Source organism: Ursus arctos, unplaced genomic scaffold (genome assembly GCF_023065955.2).
Source record: "Ursus arctos isolate Adak ecotype North America unplaced genomic scaffold, UrsArc2.0 scaffold_2, whole genome shotgun sequence".
Taxonomy (NCBI): Eukaryota; Metazoa; Chordata; class Mammalia; order Carnivora; family Ursidae; genus Ursus; species Ursus arctos.
In genome coordinates, this window is record NW_026622874.1 from 11,587,798 (window position 1) to 11,612,484 (window position 24,687).

Here is a 24,687-nt window from a genome sequence, read left to right on the forward strand (position 1 = left end):
ATCAACAACAGGAAACTGATTATTTTTAAAACCAAAATTTCTAATAGTAAAACAGGTATAAATCTAACAAAATATGTGCAAAATACATGTGCTAAAACCATAAAATGATGGAAGAAATCAAGAAAGATCTAAATAAATGGAGAACTATACCATGTTCATGGGGGGAAATCCAGTATGGTTAATATATTGAATCCTGTCAATAGATTAAATGCAATCCCAGTCAAGATTCCAGGATTTTTTTTTTTTTTTTTTTTTTTTTTTTTAGGAAATAGACTAGTTGATTCTAAATGTATATAGAAAGGTAAAGAATATGAAATAGCCAGAAAAATTTGAAAAAGAATAATAACATTTGAGGCCTTATACTACCTGATTTCAAGACTTACTATAAAGCTACAGTAATCAAGACAAAGATTTACCAGTGAAAGCACAGATAGGTAGATAAATGAAATAGGAAGAGAGTCCAAAAATAAAACCACATATATATAGCCAACTGATTTCCAACAAAGGTACAAAAGCAATTGCAAAGGCAATTCAGTGGAGAAAGGATAGTTTTTTCAACAAATGGCACTGGAACAATTGGACATCTACATTTAAAACATGAATCTTGATCCATACCTTGCAACATATACAAAATTAACTAAAAATGAATATCCTAGACCAAAACAAAAACAACAGTAACACATATCTTACAAAGCCTCAGAGAAAATAGGATGAACTTTGTTTGACCTTGAGTTAGGCAAATATTTCTTAGATACAACATCAAAATGCAATATATTAAAAAAATGTTTTTTTGATATCCTGGACTTCATAACAATTAAAACCTTCTTTTTGAAAAGTCACAGAAAAGGAGAAAATACTTGCAAAATATATAACTGATAAAAGACCTATTCAAAATATATACAAACTCAATTTAAATCATTAATTGAAAGACTTTTTTAAGTGAACTAAATTTCCTTTAAAATATATTAATTCTAAAAAGCAAGGTCAGTGTCAGTTCACATCGACAGTAAAATGAACACTTTACTTAGACAAATAACACAACCTCACAAATAGAACAACCATTCCTCCTCTCCACCCCTTCTAAATAAAACTGCCACAGGCCTCATCTGTTACTAATTAAATCAAGTTAGTATTTTTCTTTTGAAATAGCCAGGAGTACACACTGGTTGTTATAGCAAACTTAATAATAAAGTAACTGGAGAGTTTTTTAAAAATTAATTTGTATTTCCATTGCAGAAAATGGAACGTGAAATACATACCATGTAGTCCAATCAGATGGTTAAACATTAGACATAGCTTTCTAATCATCTGTTTCTGATTGATAAAAGCTCAATCCCAAAAACTAAATTTAGTAATTGTCTCAACATGCAATGCCCTTTCGATTCTATGTCTATAAAATGGAATTTATAGTTAATTAGTACTTTTATTAAATGTTTTATATAAAGTGACAGTTTATCAACAATCTATCAGCAAATTTACTTCAGACTTTAAGTAATTCTTTTTCAGTGTTTCTGGAAGCCAAAATCTAAAAGTTGCTTATTATTAATCTTGCTAAAAATGTTCTTTTTAAAAAACATAAAAACAATTTTTTCCCCCTCTGGAAGCAGAGAGAAAGAGTAGGAAGCCAAATACCTGCAGATGTTTCTTTGAGCAAATTACTTAACCTCTCTGATTTTCTCCTACTTCATCTGCAAAATCAGCTAAATCTATATGTGGATGTAAGGTCTAGTCAAGCTCTGAAGATTCTGATTCTATACAATGCCTTTAAATAAACTGCATTTCTCCCACAATAAAAGATGCAATGCATACTGTCTATAGTAAAAATCTGGCTAATCACATCATTTTTATGACCTTGGATGAATGACCTTTCCTGAACATCTGTTTTGTTTCCTCAATAAAAAGTTAGATTTGATGAGACAATTTATATGGTATCTTCCCAATCTATGATCTAATCAGAAAATGATTTTTAATAATAATTTTGAGATCATTTTTGATAGAATGAACACATAAGTTTACTTCCTAAATACAAATCTAAGCAAAACATAGTAGACACATGCTGATGGCAAATCAATTTGAATTTTGCAAACCTACTAAAGTGAACTTAATCTAAACATGTAAATGGAAGAAAATATACTTCAACTTATAGCAAGGGGAAACAATTATTTAGCTACACTCTACTCAAGAGTATATCTATATCTATATCTATATCTATATATATCTCACCATTTCATCATATTTTTCTTTAAGATCAGTGAAAACAAAAAATGTTTATTATCTAAATAAATTCAATCCTAACAATATCAGGCATACAGTGATCATCAATAATTATATACCAATGATGAAAATGACAGATACTAAATATCTGTGGTTAAAATAAAATTTCATTTATTTCAAATATCACAATTCAAGGCACTTACTAAATCTGATAAATGAGTCCCAGATTTTCAAAAAGCATGCTGTGTCATTCAATGAGCATAAGGTACTTCCTAGTTCATTTAACTTCAAAAGAAGAAAAAAGAGCAAGTAGAAATACTGTATATTTAGAGTATCTGAAGGAGAATCCACTTACAACAATAATACACAGTCATATAATGACTTGTATTAGTATATACTTCTAAAACGGTCCTCAATGTAGTTAAGGTCAATGATCTAACAATTTTATTTCTAGGAATCTAAGAAATTAATTAGAAATATAGACAAATATAGACAGAAATATAGACAATGAGGGGCACCTGGGTGGCTCAGTCAGTTAAGTGTTTGCCTTAGGCTCAGGTCATGATCTCAGGGTCCTGGGATAGGTTCCCAGGCTCCCTGCTCAGCTGGGGGGGCGGGGGGGGAGTCTGCTTCTCCCTCTCCCTTTGCCCCGCCCCACCCCCTGCTAGTGTGCTCTCTCTCAAATAAATAAAATCTTAAAAAAAGAAATGTAGACAATGATGTATGTACAAATGTGTTCACTCAGGTGTTATTTATAATAGCTATAATTATGAACAACTTAAATATCTGAAATCAAATTATGGTTAATATATGATCTATCTAATGCAACACTGTTACGTTAGACTTTAATGTCATGAAAAAAAAGCAGATAATTTTATTCTATCTTTACATTATTTCTGAATTGTGTATATTTTTTAGAAGAAGAAATACTATATAATCAACTTGCATGTCTTAAGTCATCACAATATAAGATGGCAAACAGGAACTTACTATAATAATTCAAACAAGAAAATGAAGAGGGTATAAAGAAAGAGGGCATGAACTAATACAACTGCACTGAGAAGAGAAAGAAGGTATAGTTTCAAGAGATACTTAAGAAGCAGAATCAACAGATTGTGGCTACCAGTTGGAATGGTAGGTCAAAAAGGAGAGACCTGGCTAGACTGTAATTCCACATACTAATATCAGAAATGTAGAAGAAAAGATAATATAAGGGAAAATAATAAGCCAGATGATTCTGAAGCACAATCTTAAATATAAATTACTTTCTACATATTATGTTTAATATGGAAAGATTCAACCTATGTAATATGTTAGGAAAAAATTTCTATCCAGATAATTTCAATTAAGTGGAATATGAACTAATAAAGAATATATTTCTTAATGAAGCCATTTAAGTGAATTACTGCTATTGTAAAATTTTCAATCAGAATTATCCCAGTACGGGGATAACATGTTTACTTTTTATCAAAATAATCTCACTTGAAAATGGTGAATATGGACTATTTAAATGTAAGTTACCATATCATTTTTATTCTCCATAAAAATGCTGAGTTTCTTCAAGAATGACACAACTAGAATAAGTAGCTCAAAATTGTCCCGATCAAGAGCCTTCACCAGCATGTGAACTATGTTCTTGTTCCTCATCTTCAGTTCTGTACGTGTATCTTCAGCAAGATTCAGAAGCAAATAAAGAGCAACTAGAAGAGTAAAATGGGTGAGTGTTAAATGACTGGCATATTGAATCAACAATTTAATAAATCATTTCTACTCAGTAGCATAGTAACAGATGTAGTTCTAAGAAGATAATACATTATTTTGAAAAATTTAACTTATTAATTGGCTCATTAGGAAACGTTTGTTATTACTGAGAAATATATATATATGTTATATAAAATAAAACAATAATATATTGTTATATATATTATATATAATATAATAATACAGAATATAAAACAGTAATAATATAATAAAACAAAAATAATAATATAAAGCTATATATATATAAAATAATTTTCTTATGATGCTGAGAAGGACACTAACCATGATTTTTACCCTCTTGGAGTTTAGAGTTTAATAGTAAGCAAATGGCGTTAAAAGTATATGTTAATAATAATAAAACAGCAGACAGGGAAAAATAATTTTATACGTGTAGAAAATAAGGTAAAACGTCAATAACTAGGAGCTGCTATGTTAAAAAGAACTATAAACTAAGAACAAACTAAAGGTTACCGGAGGGGAGGTTGGTGGGTGATAGGTTAAACAGGTGATGGGAATTAAGGAGTGCACTTGCTGAGATGAGCACAGGGTATTGTATGAAACTGTTAAATCACTATACTGTACACCTGAAACTAAATAACACTGTATATTAACAACAAAAAGAACTATAATCCAAACGTATAGTATAGCTAGAGCTAATACTAAAACCTATTTTACATATTCAAACTGATTTTCTGATAATTACTACAGAAAATGCCATATTAAATTCAGTAATGCAATCGTTATACTAGACAAAGTTAAGGTACTGTCTACTAATTCTAAGCAAAATTTCTTTTAGATACCTATAATAAAAATGCTTAGGTTCTCGTAAGAAACTCGTACGATTCTTCCCTTTTCACAGTGAGAATTTGTAACATATAATGTTTTCCATCTTGCATTGACTGACAGGAAGCTTCAGAGTGAAGACCTGAAAGGTTTCTGTCAGAATCTGTAGGCTATTATGATCAACACAATCCTATGGCCTTGGTTTACTCATTATTTTTGCATTTCATTTCACGTATTCTTATAAGCCATCTCTACACCTTAATGAATATAAGAAATATATGCAATAGTTGTAAATATTTAATTTACTTAACAAATATTTGAGCTGTAAAGGCAATTCATACTAATTAGGCTACTGTATGCCCGGCACTGTACTAGTTAATATATAAAGAGTTAATCATTTTATCTTTAAAAGAAAATTTTATGGGGAAAGAATTATTATAAATTTTACAGATGAGCAACCTCAGATTCAGAGAAGGTAAATAACTTGCCCTACCAACACAGCAAAAAAGTGATGGAGCAAAATTAAAATTCAAGCCCATCAGAATCCAAGGCTCACATATTTACACTATTGCATCATGCTGACTTTCCATGCAAGGCCCTATTGAAAGGTTTTAAAGTTGTGTTGAAATCTAAAGTCTCTTTCAGTTGGGAGGGAGGGGAGTGTCCCTAGGACCTGGACTGTTCTAGGGACCTTCGACTTTTTCAACCTTATATGTTGGCTGCACACAAGTGCTGCACCAAGCACTGCACAGCATCTCTGGAGCGGCGAAGGAAGCCCTGGCTGGGGCTCTGTGGCAGCCATAAGATCAAGTGACTGGGCTGTCTTCATTAGGAAGTTTCTGCAGGATCATTCTGGCCCTATTTTCCATGCTGCAGGATAGTTCTGATGCCATTTTCCATGCTGTGTTTCCACAGACAGGTGTTCCTGTAAATACTGTGGGATGTGCTGACAATCTTTGCTGTATTTTAGATCTGTTCCCCTAATATTCATGTCAACAAAAGGCTAGTTTCTCTATTTGAAACGAAAAAATATACTTAAAAAACTGGGAATTAAAAATTTGTGTTGTATGTTCTCTGATTTAAAGTGTTTTTGCACTCAATGAATCAATTTTTATAGAAAATTTTTTAAAATAAAGTTGTATTGAAAAAGCAAATAGTAGACTTCTGCTTGCAACCAAGCGGGACATAATGGGTTGAAAGTGTTCTCCCAAAATTCATGTCTCACAGAACCTCAGAATTTGACCCTATTTGGAAATGATTCTTTGCAGAGGTAATTAGTTAAGATGAGCCATAAAGATTAGGGTAGACCTTGAATCCAATGACTTGTGCCCTTACAAGAATAGGAGAGGACATGGATACAGTGGGAGGGTGACCATGTGAAGACGGGGGAGAGACTGGAATGATGCAGCTTTAAGCCAAGAAACACCGAGGATTACTAGAAGCCCCCAAAAGCTGGGAAGAGAAAAGGAAGGATTCTGGAGCCTTCAGGGGGAGAATGATCTTGCTAACACTGTGAATTTGGCTTTCTAATCTCCAGGAACTGTGAGAGAATAAATTTCTATTGTTTTATTAAATGAGCCAGTTTGTGGTACTTTGTTTTGGCAGCCCTAGGAAATTAATACAACTGAGTAATGGGTACCAGATTTAAACACTTACCTGAAACAACAATAATGACAACAACCAGACTAAAATATACAAAATAAAGATTTTCACAACAATGAACATCAGATAATGAAGGACAGGGACCCAACAGATAAGAAATAAATGAGATGGCCCTATGATTGCCCCAGAATACTGCCTTGAGAGTTTCCAGGTCATGACACAGAGGGAAAATCCTGGCAGAACCCCAAAGAATCATTGAAGTTGAAGAGAGAGAGAACCAAGATACCAAGGAAGCCAAGGTGGCTAGATTTCACAGAAAAGAATGCCATCGAGGAGAAAGCTGTACAGAGAGAGAATTCTGAACTTCTGCAGAGGACTACCTTGTATATTGAGCAGAGTACTAGCTAGTTAGGAATCTGAGGTGGGAAACAGAACAAAATAAGAGAATTAGAAGAAAAAGTACACAGTACACACACAAGGCTGGAAATGATGCTTGTTTCTACTAGCCATACTAGAAACTTCATAATTCATGGGCATTAGGTAGAGTACTCAGATGGGTTTTGTCCTGAAAGTAGGAAATAATAAGTTTTAGACTATATGTGCTTATGTCCACACCAACAAATCATAATAGAAACATTCAAAAGAATCAAACTGCTTCCAAGTAATTTAACTATGTCCAAGAAGAAAGTTCAAAAATACTCTGAGGAATAAAAAAAATAACTAACACCAAACAATATAAATTTCACACTGCTGGCATTCAATCAAAAATAGTCAGCCATTCAAAAAAGGAGGAAAATATAATGTATAAGGAGATAAAAATCATCCAATTGAAATGGACACCAAGGATAGAATGTTCAGATAGAAATATTAAAACAGACATAACTGTTTTCCAGATGTTCTGAAACTTGGGTAGAGACATGGGGGATATAAAAAAAGATTCAAATTAACTTCTAGCACTGGAAACTATAATGAGTGAGATGGGATTATACTAAATGGGACTGACAGCAGTTTAGAGATTGGAGAAGAAAAGACTAATGAAATTGAAGACATGGTTACAGAAAATTTCCAAAATTAAACAAATGGGAAAAAAACCCCAGCAAAAATGTAAAGATTATCAGTGAACTGTGGAATAACTTAAAGTGGCCTAATATACCTGTAATTAAAGTCCTTGAAGAAATAATAACCAATTGTCTAAATATGATAAATATTATAAACCCATGGTCCTAATAAGTACAATGAACCTAAGAACAAGAAACATGAAGAAAACTAAAGCAAGGCACATCATAATCAAACTTGTCAGAACAGATGATAAAGAGACAATCTGAAAACAGGCAGAGAAAAGGAAACTTTATTCAGACAAAAAAAGAAAAAAAGAAGGATGACAGAAGACTTGTCAGTAAAAACAATACAAACAAGTCAACAATGGAAAGATGTCTTTGGTATATAGAAAGAAAAGTCATCCTTAAATTCTAAACCAGTGAAAACATTTCAAAAAAGGAAAAAAAAAGTCTTTTTAAAACACACAAAAGATAAAATAATTCATCATCATTAAATCTGTCTTACAAGAAATATTAAAGAAAATCTTTCAGGCAGAAAGAAAAACACCAGACAGAAATATGAACCTACTCAAAATAGTATCAGTGGAAATGGTAACTTTATTTTCTTAATATTTAAATATCTATAAAATAAAAACATTTCTATGTAAATTATATTATAGGATTTATAATATATAAGTATATATATATGTGTATATATATACATATGTATGTATAACTAATGTTAATTATAATAGCAGAAAGTAGAGAAGGGAAGAAATGGGAATAATAGTTCTTATATACCACAGATGAAGTGGTACAATGTTACCTGAAGGCAGACTTAACTTATGATAAGTTAAATATGTACACTTGGAGGCAGACAACTTAAGATTAATTAAAGATGTATAATATAAATCTTAAAGCAACCAATGGAACAAATGAGTCATAGTGAAGCCAACGATAGAGATAAAACAGACAACAACAACAACCCTTCATCCATAAGAATGCAAACAAGGAGGAAAAAGAGGGGAAAAGTTAAAAAAAATAAATAAAAGCAAGACTCAACTATGTACTGTGTATAAAAAAATAATTTAATATAAATACATTAAAAGTAAAAGGATGGACAAATATATAACATGCTAACACTAGTCACAATAAAGCTGGGGTGTCTATATTAATAAAAGGAAAAGTAATTTAGGATAAAAGAATATTACCAGAGATAATGAAGATCATTTCATAATGACAAGAAGGACAAATTGATCAAGAGGACATGACAATCCTATATCTTTCCATCCTTAAGAATAAAACTTTAAAATTCACGGAGCAAAACCTGATATAACTGAAGGAAAAATAGTCAAATCCATAAATTTAGTCAGATATTTTTATATTATTATTTGACTAATAGAACCAGTACAAAAAACACAAGATGTAAAGACTCGAACACATTAGCAACTAACTTCTCAGTGATATTTATAGAACACTCCACAGAATATTAGAATGTACATTCAATTGCACATATAACATGTGAATCCATATTCTATACCATCAAACAAGTCTCAATAAGTTAAAATTTCAGTTCATAAAAAGTATTTTCTTGGAGAGTGAGGAAGATGGCAGTGGAGTAGAAGGACCCTAGGCTTATCTCATCCAAGCAGATAGCTATCAAATAATCCTAAATATCCCAAAAATCAACCTGAAGACAGAGAGACCAGACTCCACAATGAAAAGGAGAGGAGCAGCCACAACGAAGAAGGTAGGAAGTGCAGAGACATGGCTTAGGGGAGAAACGGATCATGGGCGCTTCAGAGGGGAGGGAACCATGGTTGAAGAGAGGGGCGAGATATATATATATGTATATATATATATATACATATATATATATGTATATGTATATATAGGGGGGAATCCAGGGAACACACAAGGAGAATGTTTCCCCAAAGCCATTGGCTTGGAAAACAAGAGGGGTTGAATTTCCTGAGTTCTTGCACAATGGGGCTTAAAGCCTGGAGTTTTAAAGGTCAGTAGACTTGGCTGGAATAGAGTTCTGAGGGCACCACCCTACCTACTCCTGGAAAGAAGTAGGCAAACAACCCAGGGGCAGAGAGTGCGGAAACAGCAATCTGAAGAATGCTTGGGACACATAGTGGGGAGATTACTTGCTCTTCCCTGAGAGGCAGCATTCACAGAGACACCTCTCTGGGAACAAAGGGGCTAGATGGTGCCATTTTCCACCTCCACCCCTCAGCATAAACAGAGAGCCCCCTGTAGGAAGCAGCACAGTGCCCACACTGGCGGCCTAACTTGCATATGCCAGGCCACATACCCCACTGTGCTCTGGTGGGACTGTCCATCTCAATCAAGCTTGCCTTAGTCCCAGTGCGATGGACCCCTCCCACAGAAGATCAACACAACCCCTGCTCACACCATGTTTCCCAACCAGAGTTCTGCAGAGGCTCAGTTCTGGTGGAAGTGGTATCAGATCTCATTTCACAAGCAGACCACATGACACCTAGTTAAAACTTGCCACATTCGGGCGAGGAACCAAACACTGCCCACAGCAGGCAAGGAGAGCCTCTGCAGATGACTGGCCTGAAGGACAGAGCAAAACTCAACAGCAGGGTGCCTGCAGCACGTACCAGAGACACTCCCTGAAGGGCAAGGCCCTGGGCACTATATGTCCTCTTCATCATAAGGCCATTACTTTCAGGAACAGGAGACATAACTGAGTTTTATAATACACAGAAGAAGGCAGAGACATAAAAATGCCAAGATGGAGGAATTTATCCCAAATGAAAGAGCAAGATAAGGCCAAGGCCAGAGATCTAAGTGAAACATATATTAGTAACATGCCATATGAAGAATATAAAGCAACAATCATAAGGATACTCATTGGGCTTGAGAAAAGAATTAAAGACATCAGTGAGACCCTTATCACAGAGATAAAAGAGTTAAAAAAGAATCAGAGATGAAGAATGCAATAAATGAGATTGGGAACAGGCTTGATGCAATGAAGTGGGCTGAAAGAAGTAGAGGAATTAATTAGTGACACCAAAGACAAAGTAATAGAAAATAATGACGCTGAAGAAAAGAGAGAAAGAAGAATCATGCTACATGATAATAGACATAGAGAACTTGTAAGTGACTCTATCAAATGTAATACCATTTGTATTATAGGAGTTCCAGAAGACAGAGAAAAGGTAACAGATAATTTATTTGAAGAAATAATACCTGAAAACTTCACCAATCTGGGGAAGGAAACAGTCATCTAGACTCAGGAGGCACAGAGAACTCCCATCAAAATCAACAAAAGCAGGCCAACACCAAGACATATTGTAATTAAATTTGTAAAATATAGTGATAAAGAAAAAATCTTAAAAGCAGCAAGACAAAAGAAGTCCTTACCTTACAAGAGAAGATCCATAAAGGTAGCTGGAGATTTATCAACAGAAACTTAGCAAGCCAGAAGAGAGTGGCATGATATATTCAAAGCGCTGAATGGGAAAAATCTGCAGCTAAGGATACTCTATCCAGAAAGGCTATCATTCAGAACAGAAGGAGAGATAAAGGGTTTCTCAGATACACAAAATCTAAAGGAGTTCATGGCTACTAAATGAGCCCTGCAAGAAAATATTAAAAGGGCCTCTTTGAGTGCAAAGGAGAGACCAAAAGTGACAAAGGAAAGAAAGGGTCAAACAAAATCTCCAAAAACAATGAGAAAACAAATAATAAAATGACAATAAATACATCCATCGATAATTACTTTGAACATAAATAGACTAAAGGCTTCAATCAAAAGACATAGGTGTCAGAATGGATACATCTATATGCTCCCTATAAGAAACTCATTTTAGACAGGCAGATTGAAAGGGAGGGGATGGAGAAAAATTTATCATGCAAATGGATGTCAAAAGAAAGCTGGAGTAGCAATACTTGTATCGGACAAACCAGACTTTAAAACAAAGACTGTAACAAGAGAGAGATAACGCAGTATATCATAATAAAGGGGACAATCCAACAAGATCTAGTAACTGTAAATATTTATGCACCCAACATGGGAGCACCAATGTTTAATGTTTAATGGACTTACAAAGGACAAAAAAAAGGACTGAAATGAAATTAGAAATGAAAGTGGAGACATTACAACCAATACAACAGAAATACAAAGAATCTTAATAAATTTCTAGAAACAACCTATCAAGACAATCATGAAGAAAATCTGAACAGACCAATAATGAGTCAGCAGGTTGAATCAATAGCCACAAACCTTGCAAAAAGAAAAGCCTAGGACCAGATGGCTTCACAGGCTACTCCTACCAAACATTTAAAGAAGAATTAATGCCAATCCTTCTCAAACTCTTCCAAAAATTGAAGAGTTACTGTGATACGAAGCTAGATAAGGACACTACAAGGAAAAACATAAAACAAAAAAGCTATAGACCAGTATCCCTGATGAACAGAGATATAAAAATTCTCAATAAAATTCTAGCAAACTGCATAGCTCATTAAAGGGATCACATACCATGACCAAGTAGGATTTATCCCTGGGATGCACAGATGGTTTAGCATACACAAATCAAAAAAATACATCACATTAATAAAAGACAAAAATCACATGTTCACCTCAACAGATGCAGAAAAAGCACCTGACAAAATTCAACATCTTTTCATATTAAACTCCTAAGAATAGAAAGTAGTTAACATGAAAATCCCACTACCAACATCATACTCAACAGTGCAAAACTGAAAGTTTTTACTCTAAGATTAGCAACAAGGCAAGAATGCTCACTCTCAACAACTTTATTCAATATAATACTGAAAACTAGTCAGAGAATTTAGGCAAGAAAAAGAAATAAAGGTATACAAATTGAAAACGAAGACATGAAATTGTTTGCTGAAGACATAATCTTATATAGAAAATCCTTAAAGCTACTAAAACGCTATTAGAATAAATGAATTTAATAAAGTTTCAGGATAAAAAAAATCAATACACAAAAATCAGCTGTATTCCTCCTATACACAAACTATATAAAAGGAAATAAAACAATCTCACTTACAATAGCATCAAAAACAATAATATACGTAGGAATGAATTTAAGCAATGAAGTGAAGGATCTATACACTGAAAACTGCAAGACACTGAAGAAAGAAATTTGAAAACACAAATAAATGTAAAGATATGCTGTGCTCAAGGATAGGACGAGTTATTATCATTAAAATGTCCCTACTACCCAAAGACATCTATAGAGCCATGTCCTCTCTCAAAATTCCAATGTCATTTTTCACAGAAATAGAAAAAAAATACAAAAATTTACATGAAACCATAAATGACTCAAAATAGTCAAAGCAATCTTGAAAAAGTATAAAGCTGGAGGCATCATACCTTGTTTTTAAAATATGTTATAAAGCTTTGGTAATCAAACAGTATGTGGTTAACATAAAAACAGACATAATTGATCAATGAAACAATTGAGAGCTCAAAATAAACTCACATATAAAGGTCAAGTAATATTTGACAAGACAGCCAAGAACACTCAACAGGGGAAAGGATAGTTTCTTCAAAAAAAAAAAGGGGGGGGGTGCTGGGAGACTGAATACTCACACACAAAAAATGAAATTGGACCCCTAACACCACTCACAAAAATTAACTGGACTTACAAAGGAAAAAAAGAAAAAAGGACTGAAATAAAATAATCCTTAGGATTAAGGACTTGAAAATGTAAAACTCCTAGAAGAAAATAGAGGGAAAAAGTTCCCTGACATCAGTCTTGGCAACAATTTTTTGGAAATGACACCAAAAGCACAAGCAACAAAAGCATCATTAACAAGTGAGACTACATCAAACTAAAAAAGCTTTTGTACAGCAATAGAAACAATCAACAAAATAAAAGGCAACCTACAGAATGGTAGATAATATCTGCAAATCATGTATCTGATAAGGGGTTAATACCCAAAAGGTGTAAGAAACTCATACAACTCAATAGCAAAAAAGAAAAAAAAAATTGATTTAAAAATGGACAAAGGATCTGAACAGACATTTTCCCAAAGAAGATATACAAATTACCAATAGGTAAACGAAAAGGCGCTCGACATCACTAATCATCAGGGAAATGCAAATCGATACCACGATGACAGATCACCTCATACCTGTCAGAACGGCTATTATTAAAAAGACAAGAGATAAATGCTGGCAAAGGTGTGGAGTAAAAAGAATGTAAATTGGTAGGAATTTAAACTGCACTCTGATAGGAACATAAATTGGTGCAGCCACTACGGAAAATGGTATGGAGGTCTCTCAAAAAATTTAAAAGTAAAACTACCATATCATCCAGCAATACCATTTCTGGGTAAAAGGAAATGAAATCATGATCTCAAAGAGACAGCTGCATTCCTTTGTTCACTGAGGCATTATTCACAATAGCCAAGACATGGAAGCAGCCTAAACGTCCACTGATGGATGAATAAAGATGTGGTGCACACGAAATATTATTCACTCATAAAAAAAGGAGGATATTCTGCCATTTGTGGTAACACAGATGGACCCTGAGGGCATTATTTTAAGTGAAATAAGACAGAGGAAGACAAATATTGTATGTTCTCACTTAATATGCAGAATCTAAAAACACTGGACTCCTAAAAACAGAATAGTTTCAGGCTTACCAGAGGCTCGGTTGTGGGGGAATGGGGAAGACCTTGGTCAACAGGTACAAACTTTCAGTCATAAGACGAATAAGTTCCAGGGATCTAACGTACACCATGGTGACTACAGTTAACAATACTGTATTGTATGTTTGAATATTGCTATGAGAGCAGATACTAAATGTTCTCACCGTAACAACAAAATGGCAATTATGTGAGATGAAGGACATGTTAACTAAACTTATTGTGGTAAATATTTTGCAATTTATGTGTGCACCAAATCATCACATGGTATACCTTAAACCTAACACAGTGTTATATGTCAATTATATCTCAACAAAACTAGAATAAAGATCAATAGTCAACTACAAAGCAAGAGTGGAATGCACACTTAAAATCCCCACATTATTCTCACTAACATTCATAAGACTTTGCATCTTATACAATGACTGTGAAACCATACTATTGAATTGTTAGAGCTCTCAATAAACCTCAGAAAGAAGAGACTATTTTTTATTAATCAAGAGAAATACTTTGAAAAATTTTATATCGATTTCCTAGGAAAGCAACAAAATAAGTAAGATATTAGTACTACTATGTTATAACTAATATTAGTTAATATTAGTGTACGAGGGATCAGACTGTCATTATTGGAAAGGACACTGGATTAAAAAATCTTGAGTAAATAAATTATAAATATATATATATTTAAGAGCTGCATAGGGCCTTTTGGTGGAAAAACAGTGGAATAAAACTTAAAACATTATTACCCAAGCTAAAAACAAGAATTTACAGCATATTAAAATTTAGAGACTTTTCAATTATTCTGATATTAGCTTTACTGATTTGAAAAAAAAAAAAAAAACAACTGAACAAATTAATGTAGCGTAAGCACTTTGTTGTGTTTCTCATTGCTTAGAAAATCATACCTCGTAAGAGCTGTTCCTGTTTTACCACAAGTCCCTGGTATTTCTTAAAGGTTTTTTCATAATCTTTTCTCAAGGTTTGGTTTTCAGGGTCTTCATCAAGTAAACAAGTTAAGGACCATCCATATTCACTGAAGCAAAGAAAACCTACTGAAAAATACTATGAAGAAAAGTACTATTTTTTTAATTAAATTAAATTTTTATTTATTTATTTACTTTTTTAAAAGACCCATGATTCATTACTTGCATATAACACCCAGTGCACCATGCAATACGTGCCCTCCTTACTACCCATCACCAGCCTATCCCATTCCCCCACCCCCTTCCCTCTGAAGAAAAGTACTATTATATTTTATGTGCAGTGTTATCTAGTTATTTTCTCTAGCCAATAGTTTAAAACTAAAATATTCATCTCCACAACAACTGTTAGAACTTCTTAACCAAGGGCTCAAGGATATGCTTGGAGACCTTGGGTGAACACGTTTGGGTTGCTACCAAATATTTGAATCCCCAGAAATTTTATACAATATCTTACATATGTACACAAATCTCTTTCAGCAGATTAATAAGTAGATCCCTGAACCAAAAGGATTACTGCTTTAGAGAGTGTTTTAGTTAATAAGAATACTATATTCCACCTCAAACAGATGCCCAGAATATTCAAATAATGTTGATTAGATCTAAAGCTCTCTAGTACCCTCTTCAGACTTGATACCAAAAGAGAAATATCCCAAAGTCAGAGGTCAACAAAAATTTTAAATTACATCTTATGGCCCCAAATAATGCCCTAGACACCTGCAAAAATAATCAATTATTTCAGTCCCACTTCAGGATCCCCAAGCACTTAAAAACTTCCTCCTTGTTGATTGCTACTTGTATCAAAACAGGAATCTCCTGCATTTCAGTATGTCTTATAATCCATGATAAGTCATAGTTTAATTGAAGCATTTTTTTCCATTCTTAGCGGTTCATGAATAATGATGCATCTTATGATCAATGTTATCTGATACTTACAGGAATATGATATGTCCTAAAATATCAGTTCTTGTCACCCAACAATCACAAAATATAAATTAATGATTGTTAAAAGTTCTATTAGTAGTTCTCTCCATACCCTTCCTATTTAATGAATTTCGGGTATATAGAGGAGACTTGTGAGTCCAGAAATGATCTAAAGTCTCCGGGATTATTAAGCTGTCCACAGAGTTTAAGTCAACACCAATCTAGATGTCCAAACCTCATAGCACAAATAGGAAATTTCTAAACCTGGAAAGATCCTAATTAAGAAAAGTCTAAGCGTGGGGGCGCCTGGGTGGCACAGCGGTTAAGCGTCTGCCTTCGGCTCAGGGTGTGATCCTGGCGTTATGGGATGGAGCCCCACATCAGGCTCTTCCGCTATGAGCCTGCTCTTCCTCTCCCACTCCCCCTGCTTGTGTTCCCTCTCTCGCTGGCTGTCTCTATCTCTGTCGAATAAATAAATAAAATCTTTTTAAAAAAAAAAAAAAGAAAGAAAAGTCTAAGCGTGTATGTGTGTGTGTTAGGGTGTATTTTTAGAGTATCTTGGAGGTTACATGATGGAGAGGTAAGAAACATATGATACTCTGCACAACAGAAATACTATTTTTACTTTTTAAAAGAGATCAGTAAATATTGGGTTCAAAGGAAAATTACCAGTATGGTTGCTGAATAAGCCTTATGAAAAAGCTAGGGCCTTCAATCTAGAAAAATTATCAATCTAGAAAAATTAATCTGTAGAAGCAATATGATAAGTATCTTCAAATAAAAGAAAAATGATGTTTTAAGAAACTACCCTTAGTCTATATTGCTTTAGCATGCAAGATTAGATTCAAGGGACAGAAGTATTGACAAGTGGATTTTAGTACATTAAGCAAAAGAATGTTAATAATAAATGGGATGTCAAACCACAAAATGAACTAAATCAATAAGCAGTGACATTGTCAAAGAAGAGAGTAAATAACCAATTTGTAGGGGAAGCTGCAGAAAAGATTCCTGTATTGAAGGACAGGTTAAAATAGATCATTTTTTAAAATTCTTTTCATAGGTTCCATCATTCTTCAGGCCTCTCAAATGTATTTGTATTAAGAGAAGATTTTTTGCACTGAATTAGCAAAATAGAATTTATAACTATGTTCACCAAATTCACACCCATTCCAATCAAGTCACCTTATGACATAGACAGAACTATATAAACAACAGTGATGAGCCAGACTTCAGCTAATCAAAGGATCTTAGGCGATATAATGATACAGCCACTTAGAGACTCACCAGTTCAATTATCTAGGACTACTATTATCCGTTCCTTCTATCTTATTAACTAATCAGAGATAAAAAGCATATGTCAAACTACATTCATTCTGATAGTCTCAATCTTCATCTTAACCTTTAACACTCTTTTATTTTTCCAAATAATGTAAATGGCAAAAAACAAAAAAACCTCAAAAAAACCCGAAATCCAGAACTATCTCACCCATCCAAAGCTCAAAGCAACAACACTGGGCTGAAATGCCACTCTAAAAGGATATCAGCTTTCTTCTTCTTAGAGAGTTCTTCTTGCCACAGCTCATGTCTTTTTAACTCATGATCAATGATATTCATACATAGAGCTCCAATTTTATAGTGAGTGATAAGTCCATGAAACTGAGAAAAACTTTAAAGAAGAGATTTTAGTATGTATTTGAGCAGTATGTAGACTCAGGAAAGTTATTCTGGGTAAACACTTGTACATTGGTACAATTAATGTAGAAAATAAATTTGACATATATATAACAATAAATGAATACACCCATGGTATACTACAAAGACCTAAAATTATAAGATTACTTTATATATACTATCCTTACCTGAAATAAAATTATTTTTAAGTTAGAAATGAAATAAAAAGCATTTTTTGTAATCAACCACCATTTTAACTATGCAGATACTCTTAAAATAAACTTTCAGGCTGCTGTAAAACAAAACCAATAATGTAACAATACTAATATTAAATAAAATGGATTATCAGAGAATGCTAGTAATCAGGTTTTTGCATATGTTTCTTATACAATTCATTCATCCGAGTATTTATTCAGTAAATATCTATTTGCTAATGCTGGCACATTTTTAGAATGGAGGCAATTCTCTGGGAAATGTCTCAATAAACATCTTTCTAAAGAATATATGTGTATAAATAGCATATATGGATACATAACAATTATATATACACACACTACATACATACACATATATATACTGACACTTACTCTGGGTCATGCTTTATTCTAAAAATTATCCAAAAACAGTGTTACTATTACTGTCTGGTTTACAGATGAGGAAACTGAGGCACAGAGAAGTAATGTAATCAAGAACACACGGGTAGTAAATAGCAGTACTTGGATTCAAATCCAGCCTATTTCCAGAGTCCATACTCTTAGATTCTAAACCAATTTACTATCCTACTCTGTGTGTGTCCATGTACATGCATGGGTCAGTACAGACTGAATGAAGGACAGAACAATGGAGAGGACAGAAAATGGGAAGGAGAGTAAGAGTTCAGAGGCAGAGCATGGGCAGACATACAGAAGATTGAGCAAACCAGTAATCCACAATCCAAACCATTGACAGACTGAAACAGAGACAGACTTCTACTTTTATTTCCTAATTTTTATACTTACCTGGAAAAGCAAAAAAAGATGTAAATTATATTTGTAGCTAACTCAACACTTTGTTTCCAGTCTTCTCTTAGGACTCTTGCTAATGCACCAAGGGCAGTTTCTAAAGAAAAAAGGAACATGTAAAAATGATCATTCACCTTGCCTGTGATATAAAGGGTGATTGGTTTCAAATGTCTACTTATTAATAAATAACAAATCTAAGATAGAACTGGCACAAAAAAGGAGGGTGCTTCTTTCCAACACAGAAAGCTGTTTTTAAAATTGAAATACAACTTTTACTTAAAAACCCATAACATGTAACTTTAAGTCCTTTAAGTCTCTAACTATAAACAGAAAGTAAAATATGATTTAGATAAAGTAACATAACAAGTACATTATGGATGACAAAATAATAAAAAGACCATTTCTTTCTTGATTTGTATTTCCACTTGTAATCTTGCTACTGTAGTGCCATTTTTTGTTTGTTTTTAACATCTGATTTAATGTGTTTGTGAACAAGGAAAAAGCTAGAATAAGTCTAAAAAAATAATGAGCAGTTTAGCAGGCTAACACTAGCTCCACTGAAGCAAATTAATAACCAAATAAAGCTTATACACACAAAAATAAATCTATTATTTTAATGTTGTTAAATTAATGCCAAAAGACATAAATAAAACAAAAAATATTTCACAAAATTAGCTTCAGGGTAGAATAAACATCTCTGATAGATTTTTATCTTGAGAAAGGGAAAAACTTAATGAACTGATTAATGAGAATTACCATATGCTAAGTAAACATAAAGTAATGAGACCGGTTTCAAATTAGAACTGTTACATGGCTTACCAATTCTTAAAATATTAAGCATTAAAGAAAATATTTGTGTGTTATACAGAGATAATAATTCAACTTTCTATAATAGAAACTCAGAATCTACTGTACTTTATGGACTGCATGATTAGTATTTGTTATGATAATGAAAATGTTCAATTTATTTGTGCTCTGTGGCCATTCAGATTATGAAACAAGTATTATTAATCCACTTAGTGAGGAATTTTTCAAACTAAAAAACATCCTCTAATTTCATTTCATAATGTGATTTATACTCACAATGCAGAGCGCTGGTATACCATATGCTTTGAACAAAACTATTCTGGAGTGAAGTAAATAGGTAGGCAATATACATTAACGTGTAAAGGCTCCACAAAGTTCTACTTAATAAAGAATCTGGTAATTTGTTTATCCAGTATTACTAAAGGCATTTCACCACCATAATTCAGGGGAGACAGTATTTCTTAGAATATACAGTTGACCCTTGAACACACTGGCTTGAACTGTGTGGGTCCATTTATATGGGGATTTTTTTCAATAAATATATATTTTATATTATGATTGAAAAGTAAGGTAGAAGTTGCCAAATGATTAGAAGGAAAGGCAAAGGAAAGATGCAGTGAAGCCTGGAACAGTAGGGCTCTTGCCTGCCCCTGGCACTCTTCACTCTACTCACTATCATTGAGGTCTTGAACTGAGAAGTGCAAAGGAACCAACTCTGGGGAGAGATTCTTGCCGAGGTGGTAAGGCAGGGCCAGGCACGGGCCAGTACTGGCCAAGGACCACAGAATAACCTGCCTTCCCCCTCCCCCCCCCCCCCCCCCCCGCCCAGCCACTCTCGCCCAGGGTAACAGGTCCAGAACACTGGAGCCAAGAGCACCAAGCAGAAACCTGGGACGTAGAGTGGACGGCAGGGAGGCCACTGTCCATGGTGCTGAAAGCTCTCCAAAGTGGGGAGCTAATATCTCCAGGGAACTGGCAGCTCACCACTTGACAGCATCTTCTATAAGCAGAAACTGCATTAGAACTTCATAAAGGGGGTCTGATGGAGCAAACGATCTAGAGAGACAGGTAAAGGTGCCTTCCTTCCCTGAAATTCCACGTATAAAAAGATTTCCCACATTCTTGGGTATGGCAAGGAACAGGTGGCACTCCAGGATCCAGCTTTGCTAACTTTGGGTGGGGACAAGGAGAGATGTGGTGTCTTGTTCTATTACTGTACTATTCATAGTTAAGCTTCTGGAGAGTCAAAAATTACATATATATTTTCGAGGGGGGTGCACCTCAAAACCACCCCCTCTCCATTGTTCAAGAGTCAACTGTGCTTTGGAAAATGATGTACTGTAATATCATGAATTTAGGTATATGGCTAGTGACTTATTTTCCAAATTTTATTTCATTTTTCTCCTTTAGTATAGAAAAGAAAAGTGTCTCAATAAAAACATAGCTATAGGATTTGTAGAGGTTATCAAGAACTAGCTGAAAGACGGGGTGCCTGGGTGGCGCAGTCGTTAAGCGTCTGCCTTCGGCTCAGGGCATGATCCCAGCATTAGCAGATCGAGCCCCACATCAGGCTCCTCCGCTAGGAGCCTGCTTCTTCCTCTCCCACTCCCCCTGCTTGTGTTCCCTCTCTCACTGTCTCTGTCAAATTAAATAAAATCTTAAAAAAAAAAAAAAAAGAACTAGCTGAAAGAAATTTATGAAGTTTACTGAAGGTCAAAATATAACCCAAAATGAATTTATAAGTTAAATGCAATCATAATTAAAATTCCATTATAATTTTTAGAGCATATTTTTTATAATAAACTGATCTCAAAATAACATATTCCAAAAAATGTACAAGACCAGCAACACCTATTTAAAAAAAAATCAACAAATTGGAACATTTCTCCTACCTATTCTGAAACTCTAGTTAAAATATAAAACAAAACATAGCAACAACAAATAGTATGATATTGGTATGGAAATTATCAAATAGATCAATGGAAAAATAAAGCATTAAAACACACCCATGAATATATCAGAATAGTACATGGCACAGAATAAGCTTTCAAGAAGTATCTTTGAATAACAGAATGCCAGGCATTTAACAGAAAAGGCATTTCAAATCTTTGGGGGAAGGAGTATTCACTAACTTGGTTGGAATAACTGTCTATTGAATATGCAATAAATTTACATCTCTATCTCCTACTTTCAACAAAAATGAATTCCAGAGCCAAGCATTTCTGAAACAACCAAAGTAAGGACCTCCAAAAATCCACTCCTCCACAAGTGAATTAAAATACTGGTAAAAACTGTCATCAACTTTTTTAGAACCCTGGAAATTAACTACATTTTGCAACAATAAGAAATATGGCTGAATCTCAGGAAGAGCAGTAAGCTCTGTTTCAACTTGTCCTAATTCTATCTCCTCTGTGTAACTTTGTGGAAGACTTGAAAACCAACAGCATCACAATTTTAGTATCTGTGAAAAATAGCAGCATAGCAGCAACTAGAGGAGGCAGAACAATTTGGCACTCCTGAAAACCCCCACTCCAGTGAGCTGTCACTACGTGACCTACCTGGATATTGCTGGAAAGCTCCATCCCCAGGGTTTGCATTTATTTGACCTGACTCAGAAATTGCTTTGTACAGGATTATACCCAGGGCATTTGTTGAAAACCACTGGTGACAACATTGCAACTGCATGTGGTAGCCTTGCCAGCTGGGCTTAACAAGAGTCTGCCCAAAAAACCTTAAAAGGAAAAACTGGGGAATGAGATATTCACAAGGTCTTTGAAAAGTTCCAATATAGTCCTGGGAATCCAGAAGGCCATGTCCATGTGCAGGAATGTGCTGATGCCAGGGAAAAACCTAAGAAAGACCTGCTCTCTCATCTCTGGCCAACCTTGAGGCAATATACAAGCAGGAATTAAAGGCTAAGGCCTTGGGACTTTCAGCAGGCCCAGTCAGTAGAGCATGAGACTCTCGATCTCAGGGTCATGAGGGCTTAAAGGTATATTGGAGCAAAGTTTTTGCATACTATTTCAACAGGGTGAAAGTAAACAGATGGAAAAAGGTATGATACAAAAAAGAGACAACAGATTGAGAGAAACTATTTCTAAGCACATAAAAGAAAAAGGATATAAATGATATAAATTTATATATGACATTATATATGTAAAAACCGTATTATACAACTCCTCTCCTCCCCGCTTGTGCTCTCTCTCGCTATCTTTCTCTCAAATAAATAAAATCTTTAAAAAACTAATTACATTATATGTATCTATCTGCATGTAATCTCAAAACATTGGTATATGAAGAAAAAATTAACAAAAAAGTATGACATTAATAATATAAAAATTCTAACAAAGTAATACTCTAAAAAATTCATATATTTATATATATATAAAAGTATATACGAAAAACATCTAAAAGAATGAACGCACTCCCAGCTCAGATTATATAGAGTAATGGTCAAAGGGGTCTCATCTATAATATTCTAATTCTTTTTAAAAAATATAATATTTAAGTTATGTAATTTTAAGAATACTTAAAATGTACAAACTTCCTACTTAGAATATTAGTAACATCCTAGGACTTCCTGGACAGTTCTTGTATATATTTTGCAAGCTACAAAGTATAGGTGTGTACTGTGCAGCCTCCATAAAAGGAGTATGAAAATAGACAAAAGGTATTCTTTATCATGTGATGGAAATCAGATAATCATGACATCTTCCATATTTTATTTTTGGCAGAAGTACAATCAGAAAACCATGCATTTAAAGTAATTCTATAGTGGTATTACTAAGAGAAAAGATTTTAAGAGCATTGTATCTCCTTTTTCTTTATTACCTAGCACATCTAATGACAGGAGAGCATCAAATTCAACGTAAATAAACTTATAAAGATTAATATATTTTTTTGCTGTGCTACTGAAAGAAAACTAATTTTGGAACTCTAATCAATTTAATAAAAGTATATACATATGTGTGCAAATGTCAGAAGTTTGATATTGTATCCTAACTGAAAGAATAAAAGTCTTCCAGAGCAGAAGAAAAGATACAGAATCATTAATGCTTTACTTTTGTTGTTTAAATTAAGTGATTTCTGAATTCTTCAGAGAATATTTAAGTGTTATGCTCTTAAGTTAAAAAAATGCATTCCTAACTTTGGTATAATTTTAGCTTTGTCCTCTCTTATGATAAAATTAAAAACTGTATTATACAACAATTTTTCTACTTTTATTATTTATAGATATAAATCACCATTCAATAGTAGCTCTTCCAAGTTATCAGGATTTCGAGCAAGCTGCAGGATCAATGCGGAACCCCGAACTTTGTCAGGAATATCTTCATATAGTAACTCAATGTATTCATCCATATCATTAATGTTAGCAACTTCATCAATCTGAAAGAAAGGAAGAGGAAGTACTCCAAAAGAACAATATTTAACAAAGTCACTGTCAAAAGAATGATATTTTGTGGTCAATATTTTGCCCTTTTAATAACAGACAACTTTTCAAAGGACTCATAGTAGCCATCCTTTTAAAGAGGGGAAAAGTAGACCTTTGGGTGCTAGGACTCCAATACAAAAGTATTTATAAACCGTATGAAAATAGGAACACATAAACTCTAAAATCGGCCTATTAAGTATCTTAAATGTAATGCAAAATAATTTATATCTACTTCAATAGGTTAAACAATATTTCAAAACATAATGCAATAAGAATATTTAAAACATTTCAAAACTTACTTATCAAAATAAATTATATCTTAAAAACATACCACTAACTTTTACCTGTATGTAATACTGAATATCTATCTTTTCCAGGTACTTCTAAGTTGAATAATTTTTAAAATTTCCATATCTATTTAATGTTATCATATGAATTATTGATGGGAAAAGGCAACACCTTACCATCAATCAGTTCTCTAGTAGATCAGAATACAGTCTTACCTCCATTCCTTCAAAAGGAGGTGGATCTTTAGGCTTGCTTGATTTTTCTTTTTTTTCTGTAAAAAGATTTTGTTTTTAATGAGAAGAAGTAGGTTTTTAGAGTTTCTGGGCAATTTTTATTTTCAGCAGCTGAGTTTAATTATGGCTGAGCTGGGGATCTTAAAACTGAATAATTTATGAAATCATCTTTTTTCCAATAAATAAAAAAAATTAAAAAATGTTCATCTATAATCCATCTGTTCTAATGAGGATATCAAGGATATAAATGAATAAAATCTATAAATGATCCCAAAGTCATAAATTCATCTCCTCCTA

At 33.6% G+C, this 24,687-nt stretch overlaps 1 protein-coding gene across 3 annotated transcripts in view; it reads right to left on the reverse strand.

Annotated features, from left to right (window-relative positions):
* The window catches only part of KIFAP3 (kinesin associated protein 3), a 150,897-nt gene that overhangs the window by 101,330 nt on the left and 24,880 nt on the right, over positions 1-24,687 (reverse strand). For all 3 annotated transcript variants that reach the window (XM_026509401.4, XM_044387939.3, XM_057315070.1), the window contains exons 4-9: positions 24,373-24,428; positions 23,682-23,823; positions 18,628-18,727; positions 17,500-17,624; positions 14,960-15,058; positions 3,736-3,914 (exon numbers count right to left, since the gene is read on the reverse strand). In XM_026509401.4, coding sequence (XP_026365186.1) covers positions 3,736-3,914; positions 14,960-15,058; positions 17,500-17,624; positions 18,628-18,727; positions 23,682-23,823; positions 24,373-24,428 — 701 coding nt within the window. The remainder of the gene's footprint in view (positions 1-3,735; positions 3,915-14,959; positions 15,059-17,499; positions 17,625-18,627; positions 18,728-23,681; positions 23,824-24,372; positions 24,429-24,687) is intronic.